The 21,558-nt window shown below is 43.5% G+C and overlaps 1 protein-coding gene across 1 annotated transcript in view; it reads left to right on the forward strand.

Moving 5' to 3' along the window:
- Dnah11 (dynein axonemal heavy chain 11) overlaps positions 1-21,558 on the forward strand; it is a 317,751-nt gene that overhangs the window by 124,923 nt on the left and 171,270 nt on the right. Inside the window, exons 35-42 of the mRNA XM_038336393.1 lie at positions 1,304-1,420; positions 6,881-7,019; positions 10,967-11,059; positions 13,130-13,324; positions 14,611-14,688; positions 16,699-16,831; positions 18,693-18,820; positions 19,760-19,908. Of these exons, the coding sequence (XP_038192321.1) occupies positions 1,304-1,420; positions 6,881-7,019; positions 10,967-11,059; positions 13,130-13,324; positions 14,611-14,688; positions 16,699-16,831; positions 18,693-18,820; positions 19,760-19,908 (1,032 nt within the window). The remainder of the gene's footprint in view (positions 1-1,303; positions 1,421-6,880; positions 7,020-10,966; positions 11,060-13,129; positions 13,325-14,610; positions 14,689-16,698; positions 16,832-18,692; positions 18,821-19,759; positions 19,909-21,558) is intronic.

Consider the following 21,558-nt stretch of genomic DNA (forward strand, 5'->3'; position numbering starts at 1 on the left):
TCCATTTCCCTCTTAAAGAGTCAGCTTCTGTCTCTACCTTCTCCCTACTTTTCCCCTCCCCCCTCTCCTTTTCTCCCCTTCTCCCTTTCCCCTCCATAACCCACTAAATAAAAATCACTCTGCATGGTGTGCCTATCCATGTCTCTGTCTCTCACCCTCCACATTGCTCCCTGCCCAGGACCAGCTGCCTCGGGAGACCTGCAGTGTGGTCTTGTGGCTTGCCCATCCATCTGTCTCCCTGCGTGGTCTCGTGCACTGTCCCTGCCTGGGAGTAGATGCTCTCAGGACTCCCTGCCTGACCCCCCACCCCAGCTCAGGGACCTGTGGCATGGTTTCATGGCCTGCTGCCTGCTGCAGCCACTCAGGAACCTGCAACATTTTTATTTACTCCATTACACTAGGCATCTGTGTCTCATCTCTGCCTCTCCTCCTCTGAGACTGCTTCAGCCTTCCCCTTTCTCCATGAGATCTTGCTGAGACCACTTAGATTTTGTGTCCCCAGTCCTGTCTGAAAGCTATTGCATTCACATCTTCGCTGGCTACCATTCCATTGGCCTGGTCAACAGCAGTCTTACTGGGTCCTCTTAATTTTTTTTCTGGAAAACCATTGCTTCTCCTCAGCATTGGGATGATGATGGCAGCAGTCATAGCTAATATCTGTTGAGTGCACTGGGTCCCCACAGTGTGTTGTTAACCATGTTTATCCATATTCTTTCAAGTCCTCACCTGGAGCTGAGATTATTCTCTCATTTATTAAATGAGAAAATTGGAAAAAAGAAAGGATAATTGACAGGCCTCATGTGTGGCATAAATGGCTCTGAGCTCTGAATCCAGCACAGCCCACTGTCCTGACCGCCACGCTGTCCTACCTTACAGAGACATTTAGTAGAGTTTTACTGAATAAGAGGGAGGGCAGGTGGGTAGGCAAACAGATGAACTGTACAGGGTGTCCCTTTCTCCTGCTCTCACGTACACTCTCTATGTAGTGTTCCATTTAAGGAACTGAAAGTAAATTTATTTCATTACATGTTAAATATTCAACCTTTCATTTTTCTATTTTGGGCTTTGCAACCCTTCCCACCACAAAAAAAAACTTCCCATATTGTGGTTCTGGAGAGAAAGGGAGGGTATTTTTTATAAATGCTTCAAAACATTCAAAATGTGTGTGCTTATGAATCTTAAAGAAAATATCCCAGGACAAACAGCTTTCAAACACATTTGCATTTTGCAGTGGCTCACATTGTCGGTGTGCATTCATGTTCAGTGAACACATTTAATTCCATCAACATTCCTTTTATGGCAGATTTGTATTTCTTGGAGAGACCATCTCGCTGAAGCCGTCGGTTGGAATATTTATTACTATGAACCCAGGCTATGCTGGCCGAACTGAATTACCAGAAAATCTCAAAGCTCTGTTCAGGCAAGTGCTTGCCTCGCAGCTCAGTCTGGCGCGCTTCTGCCACCTAAGGTCGCTTTGCTCTGATACCAAAGAATTTAATTTCCTATGGAAAACTTATCTCCTGCAATCCCTTCATGGAGATAATTTTCTCCGTGATAAATTCACCTGTGTGTATTGAAATTGGCACTCAAATCAGTAAGTAAGAGCTATGCAGTAATTTCAAGTATTTAATATTATTTTTTTCACTAAGATATTTCATTATAAACAGAATTTTCAGAAATTATAAAATATCTGAAATACAGAAATGTATAAAGAGTAGTTTTGCCAACTGGACAATCTTAATAGATTGTTGTAGTTTTCTGGTCTCTTCTTTAATTTATATTTTATACAGTTAACATATATCAAGCATGATTTTATTTGCTTTTGTTCTTGTAATGTTTTGACATGCATATTTTATCATACTACTGAAAATTTTTGGAAAAACCATTTTACATAACTTCAAAATCATTCCTCTTATAGCTCATCTTTATCTTCTTGATCATCTTGCCTGGTTTGGCAGGCTTAATTTTGTTTTTGTGATATTGAAATAGCAAGCTATAAATATTTATCCTTATTAAAATTATTCTTGTTTCTAGTTATAATCCCAAAATAGATTCATTGGGTGTCTGTGTGTATGCATATGGACCCAGAGATTGACAATGGGTATGTTCCTCAAATCCTCCAGCTAACTTTTTAAGGCAGGGTCTCTCAGCTAGCATGCCTCGGGCATCCTCCTGTCTCCACCTCCCAAACACTAGGATTGCAAGTGTGAACTTCCACAGCTAGCTTTTCCCTGGGTGACGGAGACTGAGCTCAGGTCCTCAACGTTGTGTGGCAAACACTTTAGTGACTGCAGTGGCTTGAGTGAAAATAGCCCCAATAGGCTCATAGGGAATATGGCACTGTCAGGCAGGATGGCCTTGTTGGAGGAATTCATTTCCTGCTGCCTGTGGATAAAGATGTAAAACTCTCAGCTACCTCTCCAGCACATATCTGCCTGCACGCCAGCATGCTTCCTGCTATGATTATAATGAATTAAATCTCTGAACTGTAACGTAGTTCCAGTTCAGTGTTGTCGTTGGGTAGAGCTGCTGTGGTCATGGTGTCTCTTCACAGCAGTAGAACCCTAGCACAGTGGTAAACTGTTCCCTGTTGTGGGATAATCTGTGAAGATGTGCCGCTCAGACTGATTTCATAAAAAACTGAACAGCCAATATCTAGGAATGATTTTCAGGGCACAGAGGACACTGGGAAGAAGCAAGGTAGAGATGCACAGAGTCGCCAGCCAGGTGGAGAGGAAGCAGCATGGGCACTGCAGAGTAAAGGGAATAAAGCCACAAGACAAAAAGTAGATTGATAAAAATGACTTAATTCAAGTTGTAAGAATAACTTAGTAACAAGCCTAACCTATAGGCTGAGCTTTCATAATTAATAAGTCTCTGTATGGTTATTTGGAAGCCGACAGGTGGGACAGAAATATCTGCCAACAGTTCCCCAAGCCCCAGAATAGATTCTTAGATATAAAATTACCAGGCAATGATTAAAATACATTGTGGACCTACTTTCTCCAAATACTCAGCCAACATACACACTAAGGGCTGCCTATGTAGGAAGACCTGCAGGGGCGTCTACAGAACCGATTGATCATGCTATCTTCTCCATCACTTCCATCAGGTGTAACTGGGTACGCTAGCATGCCTCCACTTCAGTGAACAGCACAAATATCAAAACTGAAAAGAAATTCCTAAACTCTCAGGAGTTCCCTTGTGCTGCTGGGCAACTAATCCCTCCATTCCACATGACTCTCTCTGAAGTTCATGTCAATCCCAGTTTCTTAAACTGTGGGCCACAGCTCTCTAAAGGTTCAGGTAACTGAATGTAAGGTCATGAAAAAAATCAGCAACAGTAAAAGTTTCTGGATGTGCAAGGCCCAAACTCAAACCCGGATCCAGTGTGCACTGCAGACACCACTACAGTCTTGGTTCTGAACATATAACATGCCCGCCTCAAGCCCACATGTCACCACACAACAATAACCTACGCTGCCTGCCAAGGCTATTCTGATAAATGAGTTGTACAACCTTAATGTATGTACACACATGGTTTAATTACAGAAAAGGAAGACTTGTTTCCTGTCATTATTCCTCTGCATGTTCCAAATCAGTGTGTCTTTGGATTGTATTTGTTTCTTGTTATGGATACTGGGGCTCATTAGCTAGCGAGTCTAGCCTACTAGGCTAGTCCTGGGACAGGGAGAGACTTTGTTTAAAAAAAAAAGGTGAGGGATGTCTGAGGAATGGCATCAGTGGTTATTCTTTGGCCTCCACACACATTGACATATGTTCTACATGCTCGTAGAAGAGAGAGTGGGAAGTACACTTCAACGCATTGGCACAGGAGACCACATCCTAAATATAACCCCAGTAGCACAGATACTAAGAGAAACAATTGATAAATGGCACCTCCCGAAACACAGAACCTTCTGTAAAGCAAAGGACATGGTCAACAAGACAAAACGGCAGCCTACAGAATGGGAAAAGATCTTCACCCACTCCACATCAGACAGAGGGTTAATTTCTAATGTTCCTGGGATAAACCTCATTTACTAAAGAGGCATTTTTTTATAAGTTTTGCTGAATTTTATTCGCTGTAAATTTTTCTAGAGATTTTTAAAGATCTGTACTCCAGAGGACATTCATTGGTCTTTAGTGTTTGCTTTGTAATCTCTGATTTGGGTGTCAGAGTAATGCTGACGTCATGACATTAGTTGCTGAGCCATCTGTTTTCTAAGACTTTGTGTGGTGTTGCTATTATTTATTGCTAAAGTATTTGACAGAATTAATCAGTGAAGTCATCTGGACCAAGATTTTTCTTCATGGGAATCTTTCCAGTAATGAGTTTCTTTAATAGATATGAAGTGATTAAGACTTTATTTCTCTTTGGGTTAGTTTTGATGATCTGTATCTTTTCTGGAGTTCTTCTCTTGTCTGAACTAACAAGTGTTTTAGCATGTGTTTGTTCGTCGTATTATCTGCAAAGATGTCCCCAATTTCACACATGGTAGCAATAATTGTGTTGTGTGACTTCCTCTTGGTCCATAAGGTTAATCTAATGGCTTAGCAGTTGACTTTTAGGAGTTCTTTAGGATTGACAGTGTGTCTTTAACTACTTAGCATGCCTCCAAATGAATTAAATGCCCCTTTACATTGGATTATTAGAATGTTTATAGTTTTTAGTGTGATTTCCTTTCATTCTTTTAAACTTCTCCATCCATTTTATATTTAATCATAATTCATTTACATTTTACTCTAATTTTATCATTTTACTTTATATATAAAGAAAACTTTGGTAGGTAATGTAAAATGAGTATTTAATTCTGTTTCCTAATGTTCATCAAATATTCTAACACCTCATGTTGAATTTTTCCCCTCTTCATAATAACAGCTTTCTCTAGCACAGCAATTCCTTGCTTCCTTTTCTTCAGCGAATGCCCAGCTAGCAGTGAATGTGCCGGCTCAGGACACACTTGCTGGAGGGCTGTCCACTGTGCCAGTATTTTCACATTTCTCACACCATTTATTTCATGCACTTCTTTCACTTGTGTCTTAGAGTTTCATTTTTTTTTTACATTTTCATAAAGTGTTTGGTAAAGTAACTGCAGCATCATTGTGTTTCGATGTTAGTTTTTAAATGTTTTCTATTATTCTGTTGATTTATTGAACTATGTGAATTGGCTTTCTGATGATGAGCAGCCCTTTAATCATCAGGAACATTGAGGCTTATATGACATGAAAGCAGGTCTGTTTGAGAGGAGGGACAGGAGAGAGTAGTGGGGGAGTCAGTGAGTAAGGTGTGATGATATGAGAACATGAAAATATTTATATATCAGCCCATTGTTTGTACACTATCTAAAAATTATGTTATTGTGTATACTAATGCAACGATAGGCAATATTCCAACATGCTTCTTTTCTCTGCTTTCCATTTTTCTGTTGCACAATGAATAGTAAATATGAAATATATTCTATGGTCAGGTAAGATAGGGGCTTCGGTCCCTAGGCCCAGAGACACTGTAAGGAGTATCCAGGGAGAAACTCAAATGTGTGTGAAGTAGAATGTAACTGAACTCACAGAGACACGTAAATATTCGGACACACAGTCCTAAACATCTAAACCACGGGGCTTACTTGTCCACTTGCCTGGGTTCCATCTCTACCTGGCTTTAGCCAGATCTGGTTGTTTCTGGCTCCTGTCTTTGAGGGGGGACTTTTTAAAAGCCTGCTGCATGTAAAGTGGAACTTGAAAGTACGTTTTTCTAAATGTTCATCTTAAAGGTCCCTCCTAGTAGGCCCTAGGAGCATTGTGCAAGAGATTAAGTGTACTCCCGTGAAGTGTTTTGGTTTTTGTTTAGCTTTTTTATTGTATGTGTATGAACGTTTTGCCTGAATGTTGTGTAATTTTACACCATGTGTGCCTGCTGCCCACAAAAGCCCTCATTGGAGCCTCTAAAACTAGAGTTACAGATGCCTGTGAGCCACCACATGGTTGCTGAGAACCAAACCTGCAGCCTCTGCAGGAGCAGGAAGGACCATCTCCCCAGCCACACCTCGTAGACCCTTTTGAGAGTGATAGAGTGATGTTAAGTGTTTGAGGGCTCTGTGAGCAGGCCTACAAGAAGGGCCATCTCTCCAGCCACACCTTGTACACACTTTTGAGAGTGATGTTAAGTGTCTGTGGGCTCTGTGAGCAGGCCATCAAGCACAGCTGGCTTTGAAAATTCAAGTGCATTGCTTTTTGTTGTTGTTAACCCACAGCGAAGGTGATGAATACTCAAAGATCCCAATTTTGTCATTATTTTTGTTACTTGTGCCTCAGAGGTTGTCTATGACTCTGTGGAGGTGCCCCACACCTAGAGATGGCCGTTGAAACCAGACATGGAACAAGGTCCATTATTCCCTAGAATGTTTTCTGACATGCTGTTTGACTGTTACCAGAATGCTGCTCACCACAGATACAGGCTGACTCTTGTGCTCAGCCTCACCCCCTCCTGGCTGGTGATAGCATGGACACTAACGTTCAGAGCCTAGGGAGAACTGGGCAGCAGAGCACAGGGCAGTGTGGCTGAGGCCCTAAACTAAATCTCCAGCACCACCAAGCATGCAAGACAAATCCCAACCAATCAGGGAAGGAAGTTAATGTGTTGCATTTTCTTAAAACTTGCCCCACGCCCAGGCTTCTACCATACCTGCTGTCTCTCCATCTCCCTGGTGTCCGTGGACATGTTTTAGTTGACCTGCAGGGTTTTGTTAGTTGTGACTGACAGAGACCATTATAATCTGTTTAGGAGTGGTGAAGGTGTTGGTGCAGGCTAATCGCTTGATTTAAGTGATATGTATGTATGACTTTGCCACATCTTAAACTAAAGCTCATATGTAAACTCTAGACCCTGTGCCATGGTGGCTCCTGACGTTGAGCTGATCTGTGAAATCATGTTAGTGGCAGAAGGGTTTGTGGACGCGCGAGCATTGGCCCGAAAGTTCATTTCCTTGTACACACTCTGTGAGGAGCTCCTGTCCAAGCAGGTGAGAGCCCTTTGGTTACTATTATTTGGTTTTATCTTACATTGAAATAGGTTTTCAAAAATATGGAGGCTAAATAATTTAGCATTAAAATGACACTTAGACAATTGGAATGATTTCATGTTTCAAAATACCTGCTTTCCAAATCTTATTTTTTTCCTGAAACTAAATTTCAGACACATTTGTGTGTAACATTTTACTTGTACTCCATGTGAATTTTTATCATTAGGTTATGGAAGTTTTTTCTACGCATCATGGATGCTGCAGTTATAGAGGAAATTTCATGTTGCCTTCACCTCTTGTAGTAGAGAAGGCAGAAGGGTTTATAAAAGAAAGGTGAAGTTGATTCTTGAAAATATTCTGGAAATGTTGGTTTCCATCATCCCTTGCTAACCCCTTGTTTGGAGAAGTGGGTCTTTCTTTATTTATCCTAATCTCGAAAGTGGATTAAGCTTACATCCTTTTTCCTCTTGTTGCTTGCTTCTCGCAAGTTTGTGAAGTCCATGCAGCACGAACAAGCAAGTTTGTGAAGTCCAGACAGCACAAGCAAGCGTGTGCCGGCTGCAGTCCCTCCAGTTAGCTTTGTGTAGCTTTGGACCTGTGGTCTTGCACTGACTCCCTGGGGAGTGAGGCTGCAGCTGATGCACAACAGGTGACAGGGCTGTTAACACACAGAGGCTTGTGCTGCCCAAAGTCAGGGGGAGCTGTGGAGTCCAAGAGATGAAGTTAGACTGTCATTTCAGGGTAGGCGTTTCAGAAGGGAAATGTAATATTTAACAGTGTGGGAAAGTGCTGTATCACACTGCTGTATGCAAAAGCAGCACGCTGCGCTGGGTATGACCTCAGCTGCTGTGTTTTCTACACATAAAATGACTGGAAAAATATAATTTCTAACAGATTTTACAGCAGGTTAAGATTATTAGCATTTTCACTTTCTTTTATAATCTGAAGTATCCTTTAAAGTTACACTTAAATTTTATAATGAAGAAGTACACTTCCCATGGAAAATGAAATTGTTATCATATTCAGTTGCCGTGGTAATATGCGAACATTTAGTGACCATCCACTACCGTCAAGTAGTACGTTTATTGACGACAGTGGCAGAACGGTGAAACGCCAAACAAATGAAGCAAACACCGGTGTGTTCTACTCTAAGGAACCTGAGGTCCAACCGCATGAAGTAAACACTGGAAGAAAGCAGGGAGGAGAAGCCCATCGGGGTTCTCAGGAAGGAAGGGCTAGGGTCCGCAGGGTAGACACAGCTTCCTGCACCTCTTCCTTGCTCAGTCTCCTGAGCAGAGGATCACAGGTGCCTACGGCCTCACCCAGCGGCATGAATTGTGTTTTACAATCTCCTCAAGTTTACCAGTAGGATGGTTATACGCCTGTTGTTAGATGTAGAAGGTTCATGAAACAACCTAAGTCCCGAGCTAACAGGTGGAGAGCTGCTATAAACTGGACTCATTGTAACACCCTCTCTGAGAGGAGGGCCTGGTACTGGGGTCAGGAGGCGGGGTGCTGGGGTCAGGAGGCGGGGTGCTGGGGGTCACGAGGAAGGATACTGGGGGTCAGAAGGCGGGATACTGGGGGTCAGAAGGCAGGGTGCTGGGGGTCAGAAGGCAGGGAACTGGGGTCAGGAGGAGGGGTGCTGGGGGTCAGGAGGCGGGGTGCTGGGGTCAGGAGGCGGGTGCTGGGGGTCACGAGGCAGGATTCTGGGGGTCAGAAGGCAGGGTGCTGGGGGTCAGAAGGCAGGGAACTGGGGTCAGGAGGTGGGGTGCTTGGGGTCAGGAGGCAGGGTGCTGGGGGTCAGACAGGACAGAAGTGAGTTATTTTTTGAGGGCAAGAGAAAAAGAAATTGTGACCAAGAAAAGAGAACTGGGCCAACGTTAGAACAGCTTAGGAGCATTTCTGAGGCACAAGAGGAATTCGAAGAATCAGAGTACGTTCCTGAGCAAAGGAGTAAAATTGGAAGAGAGTAGAAATGAAAAGGAAGATAGTTTTCTAGAATCAGTGTTTATTGGATGTTATTGAAGTAGTCATCGCAATATTTAAATATCCAGGCTTTTCCAAGAGCCGAATCGGCATACTTGCTGCTGCGTTCTCTCCTCTGGTATCATTTCTCCAAGGACTTGGCCATGACCCAGGCTTTGTGCCTGGCAGAGCTGCTAGTCCCTCATTTCTTTTCCTTCTCCAGCCCTGCTCTGTTTTTGTACTTTTAACTTCCAGATGATCTCTACCATGACCTGTGACAAAAAAAAAATCATTTTTCTGCTGTGACCCTTCATGAGTTCATTCGTTCATTCGGGTATGTGTACCCCCAAACTAACTAACTAATAACTCTCTCTCTCTCTGTCTCTGTCTCTGTCTCTCTCTCTCTCTCTCTCTCTCTCTCTCTCTTTCTCTCCCTCTCTCCACACACACACACCTCTCTCCTCACACACCTCTCTCTCTCTCCACACACACCTTTCTCTTCTCTCTCTCTCTTTCTCTCTCTCTCTCCACACACACACACACACACACACCTCTCTCCACACACACACACACACCTTTCTCTTCTCTCTCTCTCTCTCTTTCTCTCTCACACACACACACACACACACCTCTCTCTCCACCTCTCTTTCTCTCCCTCTCTCTCTCTCCACAAACATCCACACACACACACCTCTCTCCTCTCTCTCTCTCTCTCTCTCTCTCTCTCTCTCTCTCTCTCTCTCTCTCTCTCCACACACACCTCTCTCCACACACACACACCTCTCTGTCTCTCTCTCTCCTCACACCTCTCTCCACACACACCTCTCTCTCTCTCTACACACACACACACACACACACACAGAGAGAGAGAGAGAGAGAGAGAGACCTGAACAAAAACTTTCTCTGTGCACTCCTTATTATCTGCATCCCACATGGGTGTTTTTAAATTCTGTTCTCTGATCCTCACCAGCAGAGATGGTGTTGACCTAACTTTGTTTTATTATCCACAAACAGATGAGATGGCATGCTGATTCATGCATTTATCATCTCAGTGTCCACAAAGCATCCATTCCCACATGATCAGTTTTTCCCCTGCAACCGTTTGCAAAGTAGATGCTACTCTGTTTGCCTCCCTATAACTGCTGCCAAATCCTGGGGAAGAGGTGGCCTGCCTGGAGTCACAGCCAAGAAACATTTGAGAGAAGAGTTGCTACATGAAGGTGGTAGATAGGGGGGCCAGTTCCTCCAAATCAGCCATTTTGGGGCCAAGACTGATGGTGCACACCTTTAGTTCCAGCATAGGCATGATCTCCGTGAGTTCAAGGCCAGTCTGTTCTCTGGAGCAAATTTCAGGACATCCATGGATGCATAGTGAGACCCTGTTTCAAAAGAAGTCACCTTTGAATTAAGTTCATGTAATATATGTTTATTGAGCACTGTATTGTGTGCCAGGCTCAGGAATTCTGCAGATAGAAACAGATACACTATCCCAGGCATGCAGAGCCAGTGGGATTCATGGGGAATGATATGCAGGTTTCAGAGAGACCCTGGTTCATAAGAGAATTTTGTAATTTTATTATATTTAATGCCAGCACTGGGGCAGGATTGCCCAAGTGACTAAGATAGAGAATGGGTGGCTAAACACTGACAGCTACACAACACTTGGTTCTTCAGTCCAGGTGCCAGGTCAGGCTAGCTGAGGAAGAGGAGCAAACGAAGGAGATGGAGACCTGAGCAAAAGCTGCAATGAAATACTATAGAAAGAGATTAGCTGGGGGAGGCCGTAAAATAGCTGAAAGAAGTCAGACATGTATCCCAAAGACAAGGGTTTTTTTTTAATTGTTTGTTTTGCTTCCAGAATTAATTGTTGTAAATCATAAAAATGTGTGTCTATCTGAACTCTGGGTTTCCAGCTTTCACTTCTAGAATGAAGGTCTCTTTCAGTCCCTGAGAAAGACATGCCTATGTTTTGGTTTTAGGATCACTATGACTGGGGACTTCGTGCTATCAAGTCTGTCTTGGTTGTAGCTGGCTCCCTGAAACGAAGAGATAAAAATAGACCCGAAGACCAGGTACCACACTGATAAATGATGTTATCGAGGCAGTAACTAAATGACTCCAGACAGACAGAAGTATATACCTGGCTTTGGAGGCACACAGAACCCTATTTATGAAAACATTTATTCTTAATGCAGGATATTTTAAGGGGTGGCATTTCCTATAAGTGCTCACAAGTGTTCCTGACTACAGAGACAGGAACCTGGGAAGGAAAATGTAGTTCTATAAGTGCTTTTGGAATATCAACCACAAAAGATATTTTGACAGATACAATAAAATAGTAATCACTGTTTGATTTCCTTTGAGGAACATTTAGGGAATGCAGTCTAGTGAGGCACAGAACACCCACTGTGTGGGGGTAGACTTACAGACAAGAGGTTGGCACAGGGAGAAGCACAATAGTCGGGAAACCACCCGGGAAGTTCTGCTCTCCTGAGAGAGACAAATGGTGGTGGCACAGTGAGACTCTCCTTGTTTCAGGAGGAATATGATGAAGGGCAGACAGAACTGTTCATGAATGCATGCAGCATATCTTGAAGCATAGAAGAAAACTAGATCCATGCTAAAGGGCATCATTTCTCTTAAATTTGCTAATATGTCTCTTGTTGGTCTCTGCTCATGCTTAACTAGCATTTTCTTTACATTCTGCTCTGTGGTGAGTGTTGATGGGATGTGTAGCTCTTATATAATTTATTCTGATGTTTGTGTTACTGCTTTTTTAAAGTCTCACATCAACGTTAGTTTCTAATTGGTGTAAGACAAAAGCCCAAACTAGGAGTATTTGCTTTTATGATCTTGTGATTTACGAGTGCTTCCAGCAATGTGATCTGATAGAGTGGGAGATGGCTGAAGGTTCAAGAGAGTTGCGGTAGCGTTCTGAAGATAGAACACCTACCACTGAAGGGACAGGCCTCCTTGCTCATCTTATTCTGAGGCCTATCCATGGTCACCTGCATGTTCCACTAACCTGAAAGGATTTGCCTCCCTGTGGATAAAGACCAGTGATCTCCTCTCTGATGTAGATGTGAGGGTTGAAGATGCATTGTTAGGGGCCTGGAGGGATGGCTCGTCAGTTAAGAGTATGTGCCACTCTTCTGGTAGATCTGAGTTTGGTTTCTTGTGCCCAGACTGGGAAGCGCACAACTGCCTGTACCTCCAGCTCCAGGGTCTCTCCCCCCCCTCTCTCTCTTTCTCTTTCTCTCTCTCCCTCTCACTTAAAGTACTCTGTTCACAAACACCATTTAAGTGCAGGACCTCCCAAAAGAGCCAGAGCCACCATTTCTTAAAGAAGTCATGCAGTTTTTGCTGCTAATGCTGAGTCAGGAAGCCTTCTCTTAAAGAAGCCATACCTCCTCTTGCCACCAGCAAACAAAGCCTATCTGGAAAAAAAATGCAACTACCAAGATGTGGTGTTTGGCTCCCATTTTTGTAGGTCTAGGAGCCTTCTTTTTTTTCTTTTCTTTTTTTAAGGTTTTTTAGGTCTTATATGGATTCATACCCCCAGACAGTGGGCGCCATTTTGTAAAAGGAGAAAGTTCTTTTGTTTCCTGGCCACCCAGACCCAAATAATCACACAGAAACTGTATTAATTACAACACTGGCCAATGGCTTAGGCATCTTTGTAGCTAGCTTTTATATCTTAAATTAACTCTTTTTTTCTACCTATATATTGCCATGAGTTTGTGACCTGCCAGTAAGGTTCCAGCCTGGTATCTTTCTCCTTTGGCAGCTACATGGTAACTCCCTGACTCTGCCCTCTCTCTCTCTCTCTCTCTCTCTCTCTCTCTCTCTCTCTCTCTCTCTCTTTCTCTCTCTTTCTCTGTCATATATATATATATATATATATATATATTCCATCCTGGCTATATTCTGCCCTACCGTAGGCCAAAGCAGCTTTATTCATTAACCAGTTAAAGCAATGCAATACACTATGCAGTGCACAATGTTTGTATCAGGTTAAGCATCAATTCTTCAAACGTCAATCATTTATTTGCCACTAGAAAGGAACTTTCAAAGTTCTTACTTAAGCGTTTGAGGTGTTCCTTGCTGCCTTGAGACCCAGTGTCTTCCATCCTCTGTCCCAGGTGCTCATGAGAGCTTTAAGAGACTTCAATATGCCTAAGATCGTGACTGATGATGTCCCGGTGTTTCTGGGCCTGGTTGGAGACCTGTTTCCAGCCCTGGATGTGCCTCGGCAGAGAAAACCACACTTTGAACAGATGGTCAAGCGATCCACCCTGGAACTCCGCCTGCAGCCTGAAGAGAGCTTCATCCTCAAAGTAAGAGATGTATTGACTGTTGATGGCAGGCAGGGAGATTAGTAGTTCAAGTAACAAACATTAACTATATTACAGGGCTTTAATGTGATTTTATTAAAAACTTTCATGTATTTTATATCATAGTCAGCTAAAGAACATCTAAGCAAATGCTTCAATATCTAGTCCCTTTCATCAAGGATTTAAAAACATAGAAATAACTACCATGATTCTAAATGTAACTATATTTTTAATTAATTACAAAACTTCTTGGTAACACATTCCAAAATTTTATTGTATTCTTTCTTCCTCCAATTCATAGACTGCTGAAAGTAAAATCATCAGTTTATTCTTGTAGGGGGTGGGCTGTCAGCATGCATGACAAGCACTCAGGAACGTCCCGTCTGACTTAGCCAAAGCCATGCCCAGGCAGGGCTGCATTGTGCTCAGTGAATACATGAGCACAATGCATTACTAGTCTGTGTTTCTGATAGTTGTTGTGATGGAAGCTATTACTCCCCTGTGAGTAATGATTGCCGGACATCCATTTCTGCTGGGAACTCTGTGAAGAATCACTGAGTTTATGAGTAACTCCTCCTGCCATGTACCAAGTGCCATAGGAAGTTAAGAGATGGGGCTGGGAAGATGTCCCAGAGAGTGAGAGGACTTGACACACAAGCATGGGGACATAAGCATCTGGATTTGAATCCGCCTACCTATATGAAGCCAGGTGTGCCTGTGTGTGCCTGTCACCCAGTGTTGGTGGGGGAGAGAAGTAGGTGTGTTCAGACACCTCATTCTTCTCTAGAGCAGAGGTTTTCAGTGTGAGTCTTGACCCCTTGGGAGCCACATATCAAATATCCTGCAGATCAGATACTTACATTACAGTTCATAGCAGTGAGACCATTACAGTGATGAAATAGCAACAAAATAGTCTCACGGTCAAGGTTCACACAATATGAGGAACTGTATTAAAGCATCCCAGAATTAGGAGGGTTTAGAACCACTGCTCTAGAGAATAAGGTAAAGAAAGAGTACAACCCCATGGTTGCTCCCTGGCTCCACGTACATGCACACATTCCCACTCACAAGTGATGCTGGGGATAACGATGGATGACAGTGATGACTTCTGTTATTCCCCCTGCTTTTTATGTGAGAAGTCTACAATAAGCTGTACTTTGGACGGCCAGTCTATTTTCCCATATGTGAGTGGGGGCTGAGGAGGGTTTCAGGAGAGAACTAAAATGAGTAAGTTGTCTTTTGGCCATTCAGTCACGAAAGCGCCTGAGTGACAGGCTGTCTGTGTGCAGGTTGTTCAGCTTGAGGAGCTGCTGGCTGTGCGACACTCCGTCTTTGTGGTCGGAAACGCAGGCACAGGGAAGAGTAAGGTACGATAACTCATACTGAATGTTCTCCGGGTGGGGAGTGGACAGCAATTTTTGGAGTTACTTCGGGTTCCCTTCAATGAAGCCCACATTGAATTAGAACCTGATCTCTTCTGTTGCCGTTTGATCCGTTGGCACTGTTACCTTTTATACTGGGTAAAAGACCAAATGTAACCTTTGTGTACACACACACACACACACACCAGGAATAATAGGTTGTGCCAGAGACTAGGCTTTCCGCACAAGACAGGCAGCATTGTGCCGTATTCAGGCCTGCACCTGCATGCTCACACCTGGCCTCTTTCACCCAGGGGGAAAGGATTCAGGCTGAGTGAATCACCTGGCTTTTGGCCCTTGGCGAGAATTGCCCGCCCTTATTGAAACGACCGTCTTGCTTCCTTTTGGTCATCATAAATTTTATTTCCCATGTCATTAAGAAAACAAATGCAACTATTTTCCCTCATTATTCCTTCATGATAAGAGTCTTCCACGAGGCCAAATCAAAGCTTGAACAGAAAAGAAGGTGGCGGCACCCACATTTTTAGGTCCCTATTGTGTGCTGGGCTAGGTGCATTGTGTGTGATTTTCTCTATTGTGATGAGAAGCTGTGGGCATTATTAAGTCCCATTTTTAGTTCACTGCTTGATTCTGTTTGGCCTTCCTGACAGTCCTGGCAACATACTTATTTTCTTGGTTGGCAGACGGTGTATGCAGAGCTGTGTGCCTTCCCATTCCGGATGCTTGGGTATAAACACACGTGGTGGCCAACAACTAAAAATAATCCGAATGGGCCTATGAGTTCTAGAGTGTGGCTGCACACAGCACTTGCCAGTCCTCAGAGTTGAACCCAAAGGGGGACAATTGCTGAGGGAGGCTCTGTATGGAGATTTTTCTAGTCAAAAATGTAATCATTGCAATATTAAAGTAGATTACTGATAGGCCTATAATTACTTTGTTAGTGTAACTTTCAGATGTAGGCCATGGTTCATGGAAGGATAAAATTAATTTCTATAATTTCTAGTAGATTAATGGTTTCTAAAAGTATAAGCTGCATATTCCTAAGGCACTTCATTTCTTCCTCTGCTCCTCACCTATTCTGCCCTGTTCAGCACAGGCTTAGGCAACCGCAGGCAGGACTGTGTGACTCACCCACTCACCATCCTAAAGGAGATGGCAATATTTTACCAGCCCTTCAGAGCACCTAGGACTGGCAAGGATGATACCTTGGCTTCTCAGGGGATAGTAAAGGACAATTAGGATAGATATTTGGGTCAGATAAATAGATACCTACCCAGCGAGCCCCAGTTCTGAGGTCTTCTCCGTCAGACTACTTTTGTTGATTAGCTAATCTCCAAGCACCGGGGACACCATTCCCTGTGATTTTGCTTTGAGGCTGTCCAGACCACTGACATCTGTGGAGCCGTACCCCTGGCCTCTGCCCATGAGATGCCAGTAACACAACTCTAGTTTCCCCAAGCCAAGGTCATGTCCTGTGAAGGTTCACTATGTCATTGAGCATTGAAGAACGTCTACGCCAGCATTGTTGTCATGCCTAAATTCTTGTTGGAATGCACACTGTGGGTAATCCCTGAGCCTGCTAGGTGAGACGCTCTGCGAGGGCTTCAGCAATCTTTGTGGACAACTCTGAGATGGTCTAAATTATACTAGCAGAGTGACCTCAGGAACGGAAATGCTTATACATATTCACGCATGGTTAAAGGTCTCAAATCTACTCTATGTGCATTGCTAAATATCTTAGCTTATAAAGCAGCTTTCTCTCATCTAAGTAACTCTGAGAATCAGGTGAACTGATTCTGTCACCCTAAGCATCCATGGAATTGAATTTTACAATATGAAGATGGAAACGTGCCTATGGCCACCTTTGCTACCATCTGCATCATGCTACATGTAGGACATCTAGTAACACATGACAAACTAGCAGAATGTTTTGTCAATCTTTCACTGTTCATTTGGCCAACTTTTACATTAGTTCTCTTGGCTCGCTCTTCCCAGATTTTGAGAACACTGAACAGAACGTATGTTAATATGAAACAGAAAGCCATTTGGAGTGACTTAAATCCCAAGGCTGTGACAACAGATGAACTCTTTGGCTTCATACATCATGCTACCCGAGAATGGAAAGATGGCAAGTACTAGTTCCTTTCTGACACACTTAAAAATGCCTTTCTCTCTATCTCCTTTTAGAAATCTATCTTTTAGTATAAGCCATAGCCATGCTCAGAGGTTAGCTGTGTGTTGAAGCTGATCTCATTGTCTGCAGAACATACAAACTCAAGCAAGGTTTGAAACTGCATGTGGTGACACATGCCTATTCCCAGCACTCAGAAGCTGAATGTTTAGTGACTTCAAGGCCAGCCTATGCTATAAGTGACTTCAAAGCCAGCCTATGCTATAAGTGAGTTCAAGGCCAGCCTGTGCTATAAGTGATTTCAAGGCCAGCCTATGCTATAAGTGAGTTCTAGGCCAGCCTATGCTATAAGTGTGTTCTAGGGAATTGTGGGCTATGAACTGAATGAATGAAAGTGGGGGTAGGCATGGAGGAGAACATGGGGAAGAGGAGGAAACGAAAAACAGAGATAAGGAAATAGATATTAAATGTCAGTGTGCCTCCACAGATGCCACATTATCTAAGCCACCCTCTTCCTGGTATTCCGCCCTTTGTTTACATCTAGAAGTTGAATCCTGTCTCAGGAGTGTGCCATTACTCTAGGGTCCACTTGTCCATGGCATACAAGACTGGTGATTGGGTTCATACGCACCTCCAGCCTCATTTCCTGAACTCAGCCCTTCTGGCTACCTTTCCTCTTCCCAATCCCTACTGTTCCGTGCCTCTTCTATCCAAGTCTTAGCATGGGATATGTCTCCACTGTCCAGGCACTGTTCTCCTGAGAATACCCATGGCCTGCCCACTTGGGTAATAGGCTTGCTCCAATGCCACCTAGAGGATCTGCTTTGAACTAAGACACACCTGGCATTCTCCATCATCTTTTCTTGTGCTTACTGCTCATGTGCTGGGCACATTTTGCCACCTTTACCTAGGGTCTGTTTTGCAAGAAGGGTTATGACAGGGATAACATCATTATCATTATACAGGAACCCTGTGGCAGCTGATGAAGTTGAGAGCCAGCAGATAGCAAATGACTTCTACTTCAATTATGGTGGCCAATTTTGTTGACTGCTGGGGTTTTTTATGTTTGTTTGGGTTTTGGTTTTTGATGTTTGATTTTTTGAGAGAGGGTTTTCATGTATAACAGCCCCGGCTGTCCCGGAACACGGTTTGTAGACCAAACTGGCCTCGAAATCACAGAGATCCCTGTGCCTCAGCCTTCCAAGCCCAGCTGTGGTGTGGTTTTTATACCAAAGACTTCACAGAGGAATTCTCCATACTAGCACTGAAGCAGGTTTGCTGACGTTTGAAAAGCCAGCACCTACAGAACATGGCCTGAACACACAGCACACAGATGTGACAGCCTTGCTCATTCTCAGGACTCAAGCTGCGAAGCAGATGGATAGCACTTTGAAGCATGGGGCCTCAAAATTTAAACCTTGAGTAATGTAATAGAAAAAATGGAGTAATATAAAAATATGATTAAAAAAGGTGAAATTTGCCAGGTAGTCTAAGATACTGACCGTGTATGTGAAAGTGGACGTCTTTACCTGTTACAAGTTTCAGATTATGTTCATTTTAACTATAAATCTCAACAGTGGCTTCAAGGAAGGCATTTTCTTGTGTGGGACAGGTGGGGAAGCTGTTATCGAAGGCCAGGGCCCTTTCTCCCAGGTAAACTTGCCTGCTTGTAAATAGTGGGACTAACTGGATGGAGTCCACCTAAGACACTCAGAAAGGCCATTGCGTGCCACTCCCAAGAAAGAGATAGCAACTTTCTTTTATTTAGCTGAAGAAAAGGAGCTTCCAAGGGACATAAATGTATTTTAGAGACAAATGGCCCTGGATTTTATTAGCGACATTCGCTCCTATTTTGCAGGCCTCTTCTCATCCATTCTGCGAGAGCAAGCAAATCTCAGGCACGAGGGGCCAACCTGGGTAGTCCTGGATGGGGATATTGACCCCCTGTGGATCGAATCCCTGAACACAGTCATGGACGATAACAAGGTGAATGGTACTGCAAGGTTACTCCTTAGCCCACATCCCAGGCCATTGAGAATTCCATTCAGCTGCTAACATCAGTGATCTCTTACGCTCCTTGTTGTAGTATTTTTTTATGTAATCAGCATTTTGATGAATGATGCTTTCCTCATAAATCATAGTTAAAGACTTTGAGGGAATGTGTCTCCCTTGTCTTTGAATTGAATCACCTTTCATGAAAGTTAGATACATAGATAAGAATTCAATTTAGCTGCCTTATTGTTTTCTAAGACCCAAGCATTAAATTCTTATATTTCATGTCGTCTGATTAAATATTGAATACATCAACAACAAAAGAATGGTTCTGTGCTGCGTGATGACTGGTGAGACCTGGTCATGCAAACGAAGCTGTTCCTATGGCTACAGATTATGTTTAAATGCTTTCCCAAGCATGTTGTGTGGTTGTCCTGGGAATGGCAAAGACAAAAGGTCCCACGTGATACCAAAAGAGCAATACAGGTCTGTTGTTGGGGCAGGAATGAGAAATTGGGAGCCAACATTACTCCAAGGTAGCATCACTGACCACCTTAGCAGCAGGCACTGCTTCCTGAATGAAGATACTGTTTATCAGAAGACAAAGTCTGCGGCCTTTCTGCTCTGGACTAGAGGGTGCTTGGCAACTGCAGTGTTGCAGAGACTCAAGATGGCTCATTGTGCAATTTGGGTCTCATGGGAGTCTACTTACATTTGGGATGGGAACCATTACTGCTGCTACTGAAGGACTGGCTGGCAGGAGTCCACTAAGGCAATTCTATTCCTTTAGGATTCAGCCAGAAGATCTCAGCTAAAATGAATATAACTGTAGTTGCCCTACTAGGGACAATACCAGTTGTGGTGGTCTGTTAACTGCTGTTTTGACTCCTTATAGCAACGTGCCTCTGGCAATGACCACATCTGTTCATGCAGGTGCTGACCCTGGCCAGCAATGAGCGAGTGGCTCTCACACCTTCCATGAGGCTTCTGTTTGAGACCCATCACCTGAGGACAGCCACCCCAGCCACTGTCTCCCGAGCTGGCATTCTGTATGTGAACCCGCAGGATCTGGGCTGGAATCCGTGAGCATTTTTTCTTTCCTTTTATTTATTTTGTCATGACAATGCATGTGACATGAGCTTTGCCACATTACCATCAATGAGGACAGAGCTGAGTGGCCAAGAGCACATTGATGCTGTCAAATTGGTGCCACTGCCAACCGTCTGCAGAACTGTCAGCATCTTCCCAGATGGAAACCCCTGTTCCTCCCTTGCCTGAGTTCCCTGTCTCCGCCTTACAGCTTTTGTGGATGATGTTTGGGCATACAAACACAAATTGCTCTTCAAGGTCCAGTTTCAGTTCCTTAGTGGTAACCTTGGGTTTTCTAGGTCAAATGCTAATTCAGCTTTTAGTCTTTAAGGAATTGGTATCACATTTAACCACAGTGCCTGTACCATGTCAACTCCCTACCAGTCCCACACAAGAGGACTCAGAAGATGCTACACAGCATTCCATATCCTTGCAAGCTCTGTCCTTTGTCCCTTTGCTCTAGATTTCCTCACTGTCTGTTTTTCTAGGAGCCTCACTGAGTGGGGTGAGGTGGTATCTCACTGTACTCTGCACTTACTATGTAGAGCATGTTCTTGTGTGTGTGCTGAGTGCTTGTATTCTATGAGAAAGGGTCTATACAACTCCTGTGTCTATTCTGTGTGTGCTAAGAGCTTGTATTCCATGAAAAAGGTCTATACAACTTCTGTGTCTATTGTCTAATCAGTAGATCTTAAGTTTTTTTATTTATTTTAATCTCAGTTAAAATGATTTGAAGATGATATTACTAATTAAGTGCAAGGCTCATTGCATTAATTTAAAGGTAATTAAATTAGCACCCAGGTGTCTAAGTCATTTTTACTTACAGATTATCTTGATTACCAACTTTGAAAATATTTAACACTCAGTAAATATGTGTTGAATAAGATAAACAAATAATCATTTCTATGAAGCTCTTAGATTAAAGCTTTTTGTGAAATCTGCATGTCTGTGCATGTAATAGGCACGTGTGTTTAAACAATGGAAATGCTTCATTCAGAGCAAGAGTTTCGATTCTCTTGCTTAGACTGCACTTCTCAGTTGCAGTGTGGTTATGAGTCTCCCACTGTGTTCTCACTCTGAGAACTTCTGAGCTAGGCAGGAGACCACAAGTTCCTATAGCAGATGCCCTCCATCATCCCTCTGTACCCTATAGCAGATGCCCTCCGTCATCCCTCTGTACCCTATAGCAGATGCCCTCCGTCATCCCTCTGTACCCTATAGCAGATGCCCTCCGTCATCCCTCTGTACCCTATAGCAGATGCCCTCTGTCATCCCTCTGTACCCTATAGCAGATGTCCTCCGTCATCCCTCTGTACCCTATAGCAGATGCCCTCTGTCATCCCCTCTGTACCCTATAGCAGATGTCCTCCGTCATCCCTCTGTACTCTATGGCAGATGCCCTCCGTCATCCCTCTGTACCCTATAACAGATGCCCTCCGTCATCCCCTCTGTACCCTATAGCAGATGTCCTCCATCATTCCTCTGTACAGCCTTCTCATCTTGTCTCTGCCCAGACATGCTCCATGTAACTACATACCTGGACTCTTAGACCTCTGGTTTCTGGTTTCCTTGGCTCGGGAAGAACTTAGCATGAAATGAGAGAGAGAGATGAAAGGGAGACAGGCTCTTTCCCGAACTGTCCC

This window comes from Arvicola amphibius, chromosome 7 (genome assembly GCF_903992535.2).
Source record: "Arvicola amphibius chromosome 7, mArvAmp1.2, whole genome shotgun sequence".
In the NCBI taxonomy this organism is placed as follows: domain Eukaryota; kingdom Metazoa; phylum Chordata; class Mammalia; order Rodentia; family Cricetidae; genus Arvicola; species Arvicola amphibius.